At 46.9% G+C, this 17259-nt stretch overlaps 1 protein-coding gene across 7 annotated transcripts in view; it reads left to right on the top strand.

The window, feature by feature from the left end:
• Window positions 1-17259, top strand: part of LOC1281806 (microtubule-associated protein Jupiter) — a 112880-nt gene that overhangs the window by 76272 nt on the left and 19349 nt on the right. For 5 of the 7 annotated variants that reach the window (XM_061641200.1, XM_061641203.1, XM_061641195.1 and 2 more), the window contains exon 2: window positions 5-323. The exons of the other annotated variants lie outside the window; for them this stretch is intronic. In XM_061641200.1, the coding sequence (XP_061497184.1) occupies window positions 262-323 (62 nt within the window). In that variant the 5' untranslated portion in view covers window positions 5-261. The remainder of the gene's footprint in view (window positions 1-4; window positions 324-17259) is intronic. 7 annotated transcript variants of the gene reach the window in all.

Here is a 17259-nt window from a genome sequence, read left to right as displayed (position 1 = left end):
TCAGTCTTCAGTGTTTTAAGCGTTATCTTTATCAATTGCAAAGCAGCTGACAAAAAAAAAACCGATCCGTACCAGTGTGGAAGCAGCTGCATTCACGCAAACCGCGTGCAACAGTGTGATAATCAGTGAGCTTTTGTGTGTGTGTGCGCGCTTTCCGTTTGATTTTATTTCGTTGCGTTTTGTCTTGCTGACGTACCTGCCGTTAGTCGCCTTTTACTTCCCACTTCTGTACCAGAACCAGCCAGCAAAAAATCAGATAAAATGGCCACATACGCCGCATTCAAGCACGTCGAGCTGTACAATGTTGGAAACACGAAGAAAAGGTAAGATAATGATGGAGAGTGTGTGTGAGAAAGTGACTATTTCGCGAGCGATAACACGTTGAGCATATTTGCATGGCTTCCGTATGAAATGGGGAATGTTGTTTTTGCCCTCGAAATTCGTGATGTTTCCGGAACATTAGAACCAGCAGCAGACTTAATTCGTCATAATGTTCTGTACGGATATTGGCCAAACCATAAAGCATTCCGGGAAAAATAAGTAGGTGTACTTTCTTTTTCCACGCACCCCGTCGTCATATTTTTGCTGGACTGGCTGGACTGTGGTTGGTTCCAAAATATATTGTTGTGCGTGGCAAGTCGTTGGGGTTTCGATCGTGTGGGCCAAAAGGGTCGGCAATGGAATAAAACGATGTGAACCAGCCAGCTGACTGACCTTGGCGCTTAATTTGAGTTTTATGTTGATAGAACAGTTGATCCTAATCCTTCGCTCGTTTAATCCCTTTTTTTCTGGGTGGGGTGGTGACCCACTCAGACATTATTCTAGGCAACACTGTGCCAACAGAAGCGTTGGCGAGCATTGGAGGAGGTTCGTTTGGGGCTCATAATAATTTAGGAAGCATGTACCGCTCGAGAAAGCGAATTAGAATTGCGTCTAGGTGAAGTCATACCACCCAATCCATATCCTCGCTGTTCGGAAATTGGGGCCAAGGAAGCGTGTGTATTATAGGGAGTGCAGCTTTCCTCTGCTCCGTCGCTTCTGTGGTGTTGGTGATGGTTCGGCGAATAAATTAATTTGCTATGCAGCATAATGTCGCATGCTTTTCCACCGCCGCAGAAGACGCATAAATGGGTTTGATTTGGACGTGCACCAGCGTGGTCAGTTGTCCGGGCGCCGCCCGATTCCCGATTGCCATTCGAACCGCTGGGAAACATGGTGGTGTTGATTTTATTTATCTGAGTTTTATCGCAAAAGTACTATTTTCCTCCCTCTCGCGGATAAATAGTGCTGGTGTTGAAACAAAACACACAAAAATGTAGAACAGAAAGGGATACTTGCCGTGTGCCGTGTGGTCCTTGCGGGAATGTTGGTGGCGGTGCTATGGACGACCGAAGCTGGGTTAAGGGCATCGGCTAGTCGTTAAATGTTGCGCCGAGGAATGTGGAAGCCCAAATTACTCAGACGAATTGTGTTTTTTTTTGCTTATGGATGGTTCCTTGCAACGCCACGCCGTTTGGTCGATTGCCCATTTATTTGTTCTTTTACACATCTTATTCTTATCATCGTTAGCTAGACTCGCAAAGGTAAACTCGTCAAGAACGGATTAACGAATGGACGGCATGGAAAGCAGAACCAAACGATCGATTTTCCTGCTCTGTAGGCAATCGATTTCGTTTGGAAAAAAGCTATTGGTTTCATGTAAGATTTGGAGGATTCCAAAGCACAAATGGTAAAGTGGAACGTTGAATAGTGTCATGGCCGTATTTTAATGTAAGTTTGAAATAGATACCAAAGAAGTAGTTGTTTTTAGAATGTAAATGTACTACAAAAGAAGTATGTTACAGCTTGTGAAACTGTTTTAATGTCAAAACAAAAATCAATGAACCTAATTTCGACTGACCCACTTCAAAAATGATAATGGGAGTAACCAATCTGCGCAGTGTTAAAATAGAGTCCTGTTAAATGCTTATGTTTAGTTGCTTTCTAAACCCAGACATGCATTACACGAAAATTTCTCCACTGCGCTCAAATTTGACCCTCGGTAATGTTGTCTTCTCTCTCGCCACCGCTGCTGCTGCTCTCGGGAGAAGACCGTTGCAGTAATTCGGTGATAAATTATTAATTTCTCGATTATTATTGCACCGGCTGCTGTCCGTCCGTACAGCACCACCGTAGAGCGAAATGCGCCAAGTGCCCAAGTATGGGCAAGCACATCCATATTTACCGAACCATATTTCAGCCCATGGAGCGTTGAACACAATCTATAACAACGGAAAGGGGGGCACGGGCGCAGATTGCGGCATATATAAAATCAACCTAAGCTGTACTTTATGTGTGTTTTCCGCCCTTCCTCTCTACCATCTGCCCCTTGTCAGGGGTGTGTTTGTCGGCACGCTCTACGCACACGGTGTGTGTGTGTGTATGTGGTATGCTGCTGCCCATCACGGTCAGTGGCGCCTCCCTTTTTCGCGGCCAAAAGCGGGGAGGCCGTACAATTTCGGGCGCACGTACACGCAGAGACCGGTGTCCGGAAAATATAGGCAACCGGCGCACAGCATTGAGGCAGCAGCATGAATCGCTCACGTCATATGTTGCCCCGGCTGACGGACGACTAAACGGTGGTTTACTTTTTAGCCTCTATCGCCGGAGAAAGTGGTGCAGTTTTACAAACAAAGGACAGCAGGCGGGCACGGGAAGAGGGGTGGGGTGCTCCAGTTGGTCGGTGCATGTTGCAGCGGGAGAGAAAATGAGTCAAGCCGCATATGCTGTGTGCCCGCCTGGGTGGGTGGATGGAACCGCTGTGTTAGCTCCCGATGTTCTTTTGTGCAACTGTTACCGTTTTTTTGTGCAGCCAAAGTGTAGAGCGAAGAACGATTTCATGGCACGAATCCGTGAAAGGAAAACAATCCGTTTTTCGTGACATGTTTTCCCTGCGAATAATCGTAAGCAAACGGACACGTGTACGCGAGCTGGCTTATCAAATATTGGCCCAGGAAAGTCTACATATGCCGACATATAAGAAAGTGCTGTAGTGAAACTAGTTGGCTTCATGTGCAGCACTGGCAGATACGAACGTGTCTGAAGGGTTTATGTTGTTTCACTTTTCAATCACGCCGCGGTTCCCGTCTGCTGCCCAGACGTGGCGTACTGCTGATGCAGCGGAAGAAACCATTAATTCATTCCCTTTCGATTAACGGCGGCCCTTTATTGTATGTCGACATAGTAGTAGTGTACGCATGCAGAAAGAAAATTAGCCAGCAAATAGATGTGTGATGTTGAAAATACTTAACCATCGTTGTTTTTATTGGTGTTGCCCATTCAATGTTGCTAGCATAATTGAATCTAAGATGCGTAAGGTTTACTTAATTAGCAGCTATTAATTGTTGGCGAGCTTTCATGTGGAGAAAGTAGCATTTCTTTGCTTATTGAACTGTTTTTGTTCAATACACAATATTCAAAATTTTATTTAAAAAATAGAAAGACGTGATACCTGCCATGAATATCCGAAATATGATCGCCACATATTCCTCCACATATACGTTCCATTAGCAGTTCCGGTTGAGCCACGGTTGAGCTGTAGGTGAGAAGAGAAAAAAATCCGCCAAATTCAAGCCGCCCCGTTCAATGACACCGAAATGTGGCAATGATCCATGGCAGTGGGCTTGCCTGGCTCGTGTGCCCCATTTATCATAGATTTGCTCTATTTTTTCCCTACCGCCTTACATACTGCTCTGCAGCATTGACGTTCACGGCAGCGGTGTATGTGTGTGTGTGCGCGGGGCCAGAAGGGGAATAAAGAATCGGGAACAGATTCCGCCAATTACAGATAATTACAAATGAAAGGCTGCTGCATTTTCGGAAGCTCGTGCGCTCGAGCCACACTGACACCGGCAGAGTACGTGTGTGTGTGTGGGGTGGATGTGACTGCCCCTGGTTGGCAGGTGATCACCGGAAGTGGACGATTTCGGTTCCGCATCTCTGCTCCCTTTTTTTGCTGTAGCTGCTGTGGAGACGTGTCGTTGACCACGGCAACATTTCATTTGGGAGAGCAGCACGACGAGACGAGCAGTGGGACAGCAATAAAAACGGTTTTCCTCGTCCAAATGCGAACATTGTAGCCGCCATCACACACGTTCATTAACAGTGAGCTTTCGACAAGCACTTTGTCGGAACACCGCAGTCGCAAGTTGTAATACAAAAAAGAAGGAGTTGAATTCATCATAGATGTGTTATGAGCTTTTAATTTGCCTACCAGCACACATTTGCTGACTCAGTTTTCGTGATAAACAGTTACTTTCGGAGTGTCTTTTTTAATAGTTTTCTTGGAGGAGAACACGGGAAGAGTGTAATGAGTGCGCATAGATTTTTTATGCAAATGCGTTTACACACTCCAACTGTGATGTATATTGGGCCGCTGGCACAGCGGAGGCAGTCACTCTTGGGGCTCTATTATTCTTCTACCAGCGACGATTTGGATGCAAAGTCTACGGACACGTGGAGCAGAGAAATCATTTCTGTAATGAATAATTAAAATCATACATTACAAACATGCTGCTGCTAGTTGTAATTCTGTTACAGCAGCGAACGTTTATAGCCACACATGCAGGGACCGTGGTTCTTTCTTGCCGTTCGTACTTGCACGTATGTCTCGTACGTGGCTAGTACAATTAATTATTGTTTGTATTTATTGGAGGAAGAAGAATTCCCCCCAAAGTTCCGTTTGCTACGTGAATTTCACCGGCGGGATTGCACTTGAGCGTGTCCACCGTGTGTGTGTTCCATCAACCTGTAAAGCTCTCGTCACCACGGGTGTCTGCTCCACCACAATGGCTACTCATTGCCGACCGCAACCTACAAAGGCTAACGGTTCAGCGCACCCATATTTCACGGATTAGCTTTATTTCTTATGGTGATGTTTATCATATCTTTCTTTAGCCGGAGCAAAATGACTGGTAAAAGATTTGTGAAAAGCGTAAAATTAAGTTACCCTTGGACGAGGAACACATGTCGGGTCCTCGGGAAGCAGTGAAAGTGTTACCGTTACCCTTAGGGACGCCATATAAATTTGGAAAGCAAAGTCAAAAAAGTCAAAATATTGCAGTAGAAATTCAATTCACCTGTATCTATGCAAATGGCGCTCAAGTCTAATCTTCGTTGTTTGGTTTCTTTTCTTCTCTCTCTCTCTCTTTTAGGTAAGTGTGCACACACTAACGACCTATGCGATCGGTCGTTTCCTTCCGGTGAGCAGTCCGGGGCAGGGCCCATTTCAATAAAAGTTGTGCGCCCATTTATCTTTCCCGACAAGCGACAGGCGCATTCAAAACAGCTTCAACCAGGACCAAGCAATAGAGTGCGCGAGGCAGGAAAATCAACAAAATCCGGACAAATTACTTGCGACTGTCAAAACTTCCACCACCTATCTTCTCTCATGATCATGCTACCGACGGACCGTTGCTGGCCGTTGGTTGATTCCAACAAAACGAAGTGGGAATGATCGCGCTTTAATCGTCGTGACTCGAAGCTCCGGACGTTAGCGGCGGCGATGTGATTTGGGTTTGAAACTGTCGTGGAAACTACCGTTTCCTCACCTGACGACAATGATGTGTCCAGCACAACACCGGCAAAAGCCCTTTTCTCTGAGATCATGCAGCCCTGATGGGGTTGGATCTTTTAATCTCGAGCGATCGGGGAAGTAACAAACAGAGCGGAGTCTCCTATCCGGGCTGCAATGTCCAGATAACTGCAGCACTTTTGTATCCATTTGTTTGTTTGTATCCTAACGAAGCATCGCGCTCTTGCTGGAGCAAATGGACCCGTTGGGTTGTTGTGGTCTCTGGCAAGTTGGATGATTGGGCTTAGGAATTGTGCCCTTGGGCGATGCAGCACGATGAATCGGTTTGTAAACCGCATAGAAGCACAGGAAGTCCGTTGTCGGATCTTGTTGCTGCTGCTGCTGCTGCTGCTGCTACTGATGTGTTGTAATTAGGTGTCCAAGGTGCTAGAAAGTTGTTGGAATTTAAATGCACTTTAGAGGGAACAAAGTAGGTGAAAAAAGAGTTTAATGACTAGTACGATCGCTTAGGAACATCCTAGTTCGGTTTCAGAGTTGCTCGTGTTTTGGTGTAGATTAATTTGGGTATCCTCTATTTTAATGTCCCTACTGTCACGCACTGTCCCAGACATTAACACAATCCGAAGGGAGCATCTTCGAGAGTGAGCATCTTCACGACAAACGGTCGAGGTACCGCTATTTTGCTCCAATTCATCAAATTGTAAAATAGAACCCGACCATCGTGTTGCTGCAATAAAAGAATGTATTGTGCGTTGCTTCGGGGCGGAAAAGAGCATTGAAACTAGACAACCGTGGTTGCTGTCTCGTGCGGTTAGTTCAAACCATTTGCCCGGTGAATGTTTTCAATCTGTCAGAAATTCAATGAACTAAAACCCGAAGCCCCTCCGATCGGGTGACAGCTGATGGTGTAGCGATTAAGTGTGCCGGTCCATGTTGCAACGGTTCGAACTTTAATTTAATTAAATTATCCCAACACGATCCAATCCGGCCGCCACGAACCGAGCGGCGGTAGAGCAATGTACGGCCTTTGCAAGCGAAACGGCAATCGTCATTACACAGCTGCCCCTAATTAGTTAGTGCTCCCGTGCAGTGACAGTTCGGTACAGCAAATGTCCATAAGCCGCAGGGACAGGCAGCGTTCGGTCTGGCCGCGCACTGGGTCGGCTGGTGCGATCAATCATATTTTTCACGCTCTCTTACCGTTGATGCGTCGAATGTTTCGGGCCACTTTCACCCGTTCTGAGGCGGTCGGGTTGGTTTGCTACAAACTGATTTTACAAAAAGGAGAACGATCACTGTTCGCCCCTTGCCTATCTGCCGCGAAAGATATCTGTGTGGGTCGGTGAATGATGACAATGCTACCGGGCTGTGTGTATGGCTGCTTGAAGGGAAAGAGTAACTTATGGTAATGCCGAGCGACTCCCTAATGGATGCAACACTTACCAACAACTACTGGCTTGTCCCTATTACAAACTTCCTAGGCGCGTGGGCATTGGGTAAATTGAAATTTTGACAGTTTTCCTAACACGTTTGAAAAACGATGGCACAAGCCGGGTATAAATCTTCACACCTTCCGTGAGTAGGTCCGATCGAACCGCGAAAGCCGATAGTTGGGGAGGCGGACGTCAATTTTACACGCTGCCGGGGAAGTGCGCTATTCAATGAGCTTCAGTTAAACATGTTCATCTTGTGTAGATTGTAGTGCCGGAGAGCGTGATCGGTAGTAAACGATAAACGGAATGATCCTTTCATTTTCCTATTTGCGGTCTCGCTTCCGCACACTCTGGACGGTCGTAAAAGTTGGTCGTGTGTCGGTAATGAAGTTGGCTGTCGATTATCATACGCCTGCAACATGAAAGCCCGATGCGAAGGGGAGGCTGGGTGTAACCGAAAAACATTAATCATAAGTTAGAAAAGAGCTTTTGCTTCTTGTAATGCACTCGGCGTGCACTATTGGCATGCAATGGCAGACACAGACGGGAGCTGGCGAACCGACTCTTTGAGCTTTGGTTGGAACGGAAGCCGGGGGAAGACTACTTGTCCAGGGCAGCTCTACCAACCAACCCACACGGTCACCACTCTGTAAGCAACATCGAAACTTTCCACGTGCTCTCTTCAATGTGTGCGGTGTATTTTTCGTGCACCAATGCACATTGCTGCTGCCAACTCGACATGCCGCGGTCGAAGAGGAAGCCGAACGGGGAACAGTGAAAAGGGAAATCATAATTCTGGACAGGGCAGTATATGGGTGTGCGATTGAAGATAGAAACGCCCAGTGAAAATATGTGTTCGTGTGTGCGTTGGAAATTTTACTGTAAGGGAAAATTGATCACGTGAATGGGTGAAGCTGTAGATTACCCGCCGTGTGCATGCCTTGAACAAAAAGCAGGTGGTCTCGCACTAATGCAACCGATTCAGATAAAACGGGCTGACCTTAATGAACCAATTTTAGCTGTGTAGCTTTGTAGCATTATCAAAAGATCGATTAACGCGCAACGAATACTTGCTATTGGCGGTGTCTGTGAGCTAGATATTAGCATAGTTTTTTTTAATGCTTTCTTTTATTGGGCCTTCCGATACAACGACTCAATCTTTCGGTGAGAAATGAGTCGTCTGATAAAAGCTAGCAATTTGATATTGATTCACCCTCGATTCAGGTTTCACACCACAAACTAATCGCCTCTGTCATCCGCACAGAAACGATGAAGCTGTTGTGTGTCCCCCATAGGAGGATATAGCTTAATTAACGAAAAGTCCGTAATCAAACCGGGTTGCATCGTTCGGTTCGCGCTTCTGCGCTCCGAGGCCGGCTAACGATCATGCCCATAGCACATGGGAATGCAGGGAATCTGTTCGAACTCATCCATCACACGTTTCAAGCACACACACGCACGTGAAACCCCCCAAAGGTAGTAAAACAACATATAATTTTATCATCAAAAATCAGGCTCTATAAATTCTCTTTCCTGGTCTAGGGCCGGAGTTGTCGGCCGGACAAACCTGTTTGAGGCAATAAGCACAGGCACCCAAATTGTAGTAGATCAAATCGAAAGGTGCTTAAATGAGTGCAATAAAATGTTAATCGGTGGGTAATTTATATACTGATAAAGTCTTCCTTGGTGTGATTTGAGTTCGGTTGCATCTCACGCGTTGGGAGTAATAAATATGGAAAAGAAAAGGAGAGTGCTAGGCTAGTAGTTGCTCTAGCAGGGAATCGGCAAAATCGGTCAAGCTTCTCTGTATCGTTGGATGGAAGTCCAAGAATAAATCGCATTAAAACAACTTCAACTTGGATGGCGATGAGAGATCTCTATTGTTTTAATTAATCTCAACATACCGGCGAGTAGTTTGTTCCAGACTGCTCTTTCGGCTGTATCTTACAAACTATAGCGAAGCACTAGCAGAGGTGCGATCGCGATGCAATTAATTAAATCGAAAAATTTACATATCCACGGAAGGCGTGGTGCTCCGGCATGGCAATCGTAAAACAACATCTTTTCCGTGCACGCGAGCCCGCTCCTCGAGCGCTGTGTTATATCGTTGGTCATTGATCTTTGTGTCGGAGTGGTGTCTGCGGTGGTGACTTAGTTAGTGATTCTCTTGTTTCTTCCACGTTCCAACTGGTGAATCCCGTTCATTCTGTGGCTCGTCCCGGGGGCCCATTATCATTGCGGAACGAGCAGCAAAACGCAGAGCGAAAAATAAAACACATATGCCTTGTGCACACGTGCTGCGTACCTTCTATGGTATCATGAGTTATTTACTAGACGCTACTCCAACGCGGAAGATGATCGCGACTGTCTTAAGGCGGGCTGCGGTTGAGTTGGATTAGCTTAGCTGGGTTTGGTAATTCTTTTTTGATACCTTCTCTGCCTTCATCCAACCTATGGTGTTAGTGAGCTTAGTGACGTATCAAATATCATTAGAGATGCCTGCCTGTGCGCTAACCAGCATCATCGGTGCAATGTTTTCGATGGGATAGAAGCACATACTTGAAGCCTCCCGACTAGAAGGTGTGATGAGCCGTGCCCTAGCTAGCTGACCGATCATCAACCACCGGCCTCGGCCCACCAGATCACTAATCGGCGTGCATTGAATGGGACGACCCACCCCATCGTGTACGTGGTAAAGGGTGTAGAAGAACATGCATCAGACATTATCGCATTCCCGTAATTGTCTCTCCCGTAATCTGCGGTTGAAGGTATCGCGCACCTCGTATGTGCCCAGTCGTCTGGCTGGTGGTTTCCGCGGTTTAGCCTCGTGCCCATGTCTTTACAGCTCTACACTTGTTAGGAGATTGGCAAAGGCTGTAGTACGCGTGGATACTCTCCACCATGGCAGTGTCATGTTTAATTTTCCTGTACCATAGACGTTTGGCGCCTAATGGATGGACGGCACACATACACACACGTCTATAGGTGAAAATTATACCTTCATCGTCCCAAACTGAACCAGAGCACATCAGCACTAGCTAGTTAATGCGCATACTAACGTTGTCTAGAGGTCGGCATAAAGGAGGGCACACCATACATTGGACCGTGCTCAAACGGTTGGAAGAAATCATGTTATCATGTCAGTGATATCAGCTGTTTCCGCAGGCTAACAGGAATTTCAATTTGCTTCTCTTGGGCGCAAGGAGAGATTCTTTAGACGGGACAGAAGAACCAGTAGCTTTGGAAAGAATCATCCATAGAAAAGATAGTATTGAAAATTGTCCAATTGATTAGTATTGAATGTCAAATTAGAGGCAGATCACAGAGCTTTAGGTGGATGCAGAGAGCTGTTCGGCTACGATACCTGATTGTAAAGATGTGTACTGAATGGGACTAAAGAACCTGATTTTGTAACGATCTCTTCGCGGTCGCTTTTATGGTTTGTTACTCAAACTTTTTTCTTCAAGTCTTAAGTGTTCAATGAACCTTCCCGTGTGCTTGCTGCTAGTTTGTATACCTGTGGAAATCGTCTTCTCCAACCTTTCCAACACTAGTCGGGAAACCCTGAAGCCACATTAATCCGCTTAGTTTGCTCGGGTTCCATAGCCGGTAGCGGACGAACAACCTTTCGGGAAATGGAGGAACGGTAACAAACTACTCCCCATAACCAATGCGATTGACAAGGGAAGACGGTAGCAGCCATAAGTCCAGTTCAGTTGAAGTTTGCCTGAAGTGTAACGAAACGATTGAAAATTTCCGATTGAAACGAAACTGGAAACCATCGGGGGGCATTGGCTCACCTCTCGTGAAGCGCTAAGCCAGGGCTAAGGGCTTAACCAGTGCTTTATACGGTCGAGCCACTCCGGTTGAAGTTAATACGATTTTCCACCATCAACACAGAAAGCCTAGATCATGCAATGGCGCAAGAACGTTCGGCAATGCTGCTATAGGCGTGCGGTCGCGGTGCCGGAACCTACTATGAGTTCCGAATTCCCATGAACCGCTTGGAAGTCTTCCATGGATCGGCTGGATGTATATTTTTGTAGTGTTCCAGTTCAGTTTCGGTGTGCGGTGGGTGTCGGATTTGCTTTCTTGGCTACGCGATTAGAACGCCTCTGAAGTAGGCTCAAATGCACTGCCTGAACGACGGGATCGTGCGCATACGTTCTTGGAAACAATTCATTTGTACTTTGGAGGATTCTTTAGGCACACATACGGACTATTCTTTGTAGTGTAATAGTACAGTTTCTCTGTCGTTATGGCCGTACTCCACAAACACGCTCACATACATACACACGTAATGGTTGGCCACCAGATTCTAAACTCCATCTTTCGTGTTCCCATTTTGAGTGGGTTCGCTGTGTTCCATCCCAAAACACGACCGAAATAGATTTCCGTCAGAACACACTGCACATCAGTGCGACTCGGAAGATGTGCAATAGATCGTTCAAGGGCTGACGGGTCTTTTCAACGCTGGTGGTGTCGATTTGTGGTTCCCTATTATAATTTGTGATTTGTTTACGGGAAGCAACATTTCGGGAAGAGTTTTAAAACCCGCGACGAGGAACGTTTGCGGTGAAAAATGGCTTCAACACGACATGTCTCGAGAATGTTTAATGATGGGTGTGACGAATGGGAAACCAGTCGTACTGAGGAAGCATCGTTTTGGATTCTTCAGCTCGGCGAGCGCTGATTGATTTGCGGTTCGTTGGAGTTTGACTTAGCTTTGAGTATCTGTGCTCGAATGCCGAGGGGACATTTTATGTTCAAGGCAAATCAGTGGTGTTCCAGGGATAATAAATCGTATCTGTGTGTTCGTAGGAGTCGTTATGAAATTGGCTTGTTGTAATAATCTCTGTTGCAAAGCTAATTGGAATCGATCTCGTCCTATAGACGGTTTCTACTGCACAGTCCGAATCGACGAAGAAGTTCATTGCCATTGAAAAGTTTTCCCGGGTCGCCATTTACACCCTGTTTCATGATTTTCCGTTCAGCTGCTCCAATGGCTTCTGGTTGCGTGTGGACAAACGCTTTCCAACTCTTTCCCGCCAAGGAAGGGGGCCTGCCTAAGGGGGAAAATTACCATACGGTCGGGCGATAGTGGGTAGCGTGCAGTCTTTTTGGCGAAGCCGGCGGCGACTTTGCAACTGCACTTTATGTGCAACCGCGGGCGTCTGCTTCTATTAAGACCATGAACCTTTCCAGACCGGCCGGCACACGGCACACAGCACAGCAGAGAATAACGAACGAGTACGTCGACGTTCCGGTCTCCGGCCAGTGTGTGCGATTGTCTAGTATGTCGTGGTTTAGAGAACCGCCCTATAAATAACCGTGTCACGTGTTGGGCCGTGACAGGCGGCTGTTTAACGTAGCACGAGCGTTAACTGGTTTGTCGGCCGTGTGCAGAAGCAGCAACAGCTACTAACCGAACTTTGCATCCCGAATCTCGCCTTTCTCGCCGCTCCCAACACAGTATGGTCTTTAGATTGTTGCAGTGGAGTGTGCGCGGTTGCATTTGAAGCTGGGCAGAATTTTCAGCGTTCGGAAAGATCCAACACACGATGATTGCACATAACTTCCAGTGCAAGATAACCATAAATGAGTGATGAGCGTGTGTGCTTGTATCTGTTTATTGCTGTTACTCGTCAGTCGTCGTCGTCGTCTTGGTCCGAACCCCGAAACGGAAAACTCCGAAGAACCTGGAGTCAACGAACCACGGCTTGGTCCGGTGTCCGAACGAGATATGGTGCATGGTTTGTTTTATCGCGCTTTTCCAATCGAGAATTGATTGTAGTTTTACCGCCGGCTTGTGCCTGGGGTATCTACAATCGCTCTGGTCTTCATCCGTGCCACCACCAGCACCAGCACCAGATAGAATTGTGGGAGTCGGTCCGGGCGCGATGCATCGGTGGTACACCATGTGGTACACAGAGGCTGAACTATTCTTTCGGTTTTGTTTAAAAATAGCTCTGGGTACCCCCTTTCCGTGGGTTTTCCTCGATGGATGATGTTGTGGTAGTCCGTCGGGTGGCGCTCCTGGTGGATTGCAGCACTGTAACCAAATCACGCCACCATAACTGGCGGTCACACAGTGACTGGTAGCGGTTCAGTGAACCTTCGGAAATCATAGAACGAACGATTTGTTTAGTTGTGAGGCGCACCAGCTCCACCATCTGCAATATCTCTGCTAGCTGCCACGAAAATATAATGCTTTATTCGGTAAACCCCACACCGGTGTCATTACTCAACCGCGCCCAATCGAGGCTTGAACGCAACTTCGCTAACACACACACATAGTGTTGAAGGTGATTATCAATCAGTGTAATATTTCCTCCCCCCCCCCCCCCCCCCCCCCCCAACGCATACCCACGCGTGTAGAAAGGTGCACGAAGTGATTTATCTTTATGGTAGGCAATTTGAATCTCTCACTATCTAAATACTGTTTGAACAACACAAGGTGTAATAGATCCAACGATGATCGTCACCAGCCAGAAAGAGTGGTCGATTGAAAGGGGTGATACGCTTGCATTAGTCAACGAGGGTAAGATGTTACGAGAGTGTGGTTTTTGTCCCCCATTGCCGGGCTCCCTCTCTGTAAACAATTCATACTAATGATCCCAGCAATTGATATTGAGCAATTGAATTGACAATTCATACTAATGATCCCAGCGCCAAATGAGTAATGGCACGCTGGAGGGCTCCACTAGGGGTGTGAATTTACTGTGACAAATGGCTCGTCACCGTGCCTCTCAACTCTTTGCTACGCAGCACGGCACTGAAGAAAGCAGGTGGCATGTGAAATTCGAATTGAATAATTTGATTCGTATGTTACGGGAAAAATGTATCCGCTCGCCATAAATCATATTCACAGGGCGTTTCCTTCACCTCACTTCATCATCCCGTGGCCGAAAAGGAAATCAATAAAAATGAATTGGAGTCGCAAATTTGAAGGCTTGTTGATCATTTCCTTCATTTCATTAGGTTCCTCAATTTTGCACAAGGAGAAGAAAAAACACGCTGTCAAATTTCGTAATGGGTTCAGAGAAATGACTTTCGCCCAAAATTTCATAGAAATTTGTGCGATTTCGAACAGGGGGAAAAAATGGGGATAGATTAACATTCAACGCGATTCTTCCGGCCCTAGACGCGAGACTAAAAGGATGCTGCTGTTGCTGCTGCTGGGCTGCTGCTGGGTGACGACCCCCCGTGCACGCGTTCAGTCAGGGCGTTGTGGTCGTGCAGATTGTATCGTGGGGCGAAAGTCAGCCAAACAACCCCCTTTCGTTCGATCGACACTAAAATCTTCCACATCCTATGAAATAGAAATGGATTTCCCATTCCGATACACACGGCGCAAAGGGAGGAATCGGTGAAGGTTGCCTTTTTGCTGTTGTCGAAAATTAGTCACTTCCCTTTTCCATTTGCACCAACAGCAAAAACAACACCAAACAAAACCAAAACCGAACCCAAATTAATCTTAAAACACTAAAACCGACCTTAATCCGTGGAGCCCAATCATCTCATCAGCGTGGCAAGACCTGGGATCGCTCACGGTGGTCCGACGGTTTGTTGTTGTTGCTGTTGTTGCTGTTGTTTCCAGGTTGACGCAGAGCAGCAGTCCCGTTTTTGAACTCTTTCACCTTCGGCTAATGTGTGTGTGTGTGCGGCCTAGCCTTCCTCTGTTGCCTTTTGTTGTTGGAACGCTTTTCCTCTTCCCAAAACAGAATGCGAAGGTGTTGCGCTCCACATTTGCTCTGCAGAGCGCGTGTGGAAGCGTGGAAGGTACTTAGTTTTTACTGAGAGACGAAATGCGCCCTGATTTTTTTATTCATTACCGTTGTTCGTCAGGGGAAAACCCTTATTTTTTCTCCTGCCGCCAGCAGTAAAGGTGTTCCCCGCACCCTTTCTACCCTCATCCAGCTGTCACTAATCAGCATCAATTAAAGAACTTCAAACGTACGCGCGCACCCGCCTGATCATGAATACCGATGTAGTAAAAGCATTAGCCGGCTCTTCCACCCTTGTGGTGGAAGTGTTTGATTTCTTGCGAAGATATTCCGGAGAAATGAAGGGACTCCATTACATTCCATTCCACCAGATATTTAACCTTGCAGGCCCATGGGTGGGCCATGGGGATGGATAGACGGCGAGCTTTCAACCCGGAGAGGCCAAGAGTGCAGCCGTGCAAAAAAAAAAGCCACACCAATCTCCCTAACCAAACAACACCGCCAACAAAATACGCCACCATCTCACACTGCCGCCGCCGCATTCGCCCGCAGGAAATGGGTTGTAAAATTTTAACAACCTTCTTTACCACCATCGCCACAGCCCAGCCCGCACGGTTCGTCACACGTCGTCCCCCTTCGTTCCGTTTCATAGCTCGCGCCAATCCATAACCACACAGCGGATCGCACCGGTGATCGAAGAATATGCCCGGCGATCGACCGCATCCAACGAGTCACATTAAATTAAATCTAAGCCATTTGCAACTTGACGCCCATCGGCAGCATTGGCATATCGGCATTGGGCGCTATTAGATCGTCCTCGCTGCAATTTGAGAGGAGCGGAAAGTGCATCAAAGCGTGCGCGGCTTTCCTCCCGGAACTGTGTTTGTGCGCCCGCGTGCGCGGGGTGTACTGATCGGAAAGCGATTGATCGTTTTGATTACGGGACGGGGGTAGTATTGCCCGTACTGCCAACCGATCAGCAGTAGGCAAAGCAAAGCTGCCTATCACTATGCCTATGCCTGTGTAAGAAGTGCAGAATACCGGTGCAGAAGTGTATCAAATGTCCCATCAGCGTTAGCCGCAAAGCAGAGTGGTCTGGTTGGTTGGTGCGAAAACCCGAACCTCACTTTCAATTGAGTGTGAGGAAACGGTTGTTAGCGTAATTTTACTGCACACTGTAGCGGCGGTTTTATCGATAGTAAATCGAATAGATTACCTCTTTGTTCCGGATAAACAGGGTCGTAAAACGCTTGTGGAATAATCCATAATGTCGGTTGAAAAACTCAGACAAATAGTTGATGAAAAACTCAGACAAAGTTGATGAGTAGTTTGGAGGAGTTTGATGTATTGGAAATCATCGAAATAGAACGTTTGGATCGGTGCAGTTTTTTTTTTGTTTTAGAAAAGCTCCGTTCCTCTTCCATGGGTTGGTCACGGTTTGCCGAAGTCGGAGTGTCAGTTGAAGGTGAATGATCGTTCTTTCATTTGGGATTCAGTGAAAGTTATTCGTCGTCTTCTACTTGCTCTTCATCCTGCTCGGTGGAACGTTCCAGCGAAGGTTCCAGCAAGGAAAATTAATATCCCAAGTCAACGGTGTACTGCTTCCCTCCCGGTGGATGTGCGGAGATTAGCTTCGCCTTATCTACAGTAGGAAGTAACGATTTCGACCGCATCGTGTGATCCATTTGGCGCAAAGGCAGCTTATTTGCAGGTTAATAACATTAGCTTTTAGATTAGCGCGCTCATTTGTGCGACAAATCGACGATGGCTCTAAAAGCAAATGCATGCAAAGGGCGAAAGAAAGTCGTCGGACACATGACGCTCGAAGAAAGACAACCGCTGCTTGACTTTATTTCTCCACAAAAGATAGACATTATTAGCGCTATTAGACTGACGGTTGGAAGGAGAGTTTTGCACATTAAAATCCGACAGCCGTAACGTGACGGATGATGATATTCACCATTTCCCTGGTGTGTGGTGCTTGGGTGCCCCGTCGTGCACAATAAGTTTTGGCTTAAGAAACGGCGACGTGTAACGGGTTGGCAGTTATGGCGTTTTGTGTGCTCGTTTGGCTCCAGCGAATCGGAAGCGATTCCTCGCCATGACATTAAAAACGAATCATATCACATTATCGAAGCATAGAAAAGTTTGACAGCGCTTACGCGTTCGTGCAACAGCACTAACCGGTTCTTTCCTTTATTTATCTCTCGTTTTAGGTACGTTGATCGGGCCGGATTCAGAATGCTGGAGGGGTATAGTTCTGCACGGGGACCCTTCAGCATAGCTTGGAGGAGGATGGAGAAGGGTCCTGCTAGACCTATTTTCCTGGAAAAAGCTACCAACAAGAAAATAAGAGCCTGCGAATCAAAATATCGATGTAACTCCGGCGGAGCTTTGGGACGTTGTTTTCGCGAGTATAACCTCCATTAGCATGCACGAGGGTGAATAAGTAAATCATAAAGCGCTAGTGCTACCCGTCCGGGAGTTGGTTAGGTGTGCCGGACGGGATGTTGCGTGGGTAAGGTTT

The sequence above is a fragment of the Anopheles gambiae genome, chromosome 2 (genome assembly GCF_943734735.2).
Source record: "Anopheles gambiae chromosome 2, idAnoGambNW_F1_1, whole genome shotgun sequence".
In the NCBI taxonomy this organism is placed as follows: Eukaryota; Metazoa; Arthropoda; class Insecta; order Diptera; family Culicidae; genus Anopheles; species Anopheles gambiae.
This window is presented reverse-complemented; position numbering and strand designations above follow the sequence as displayed.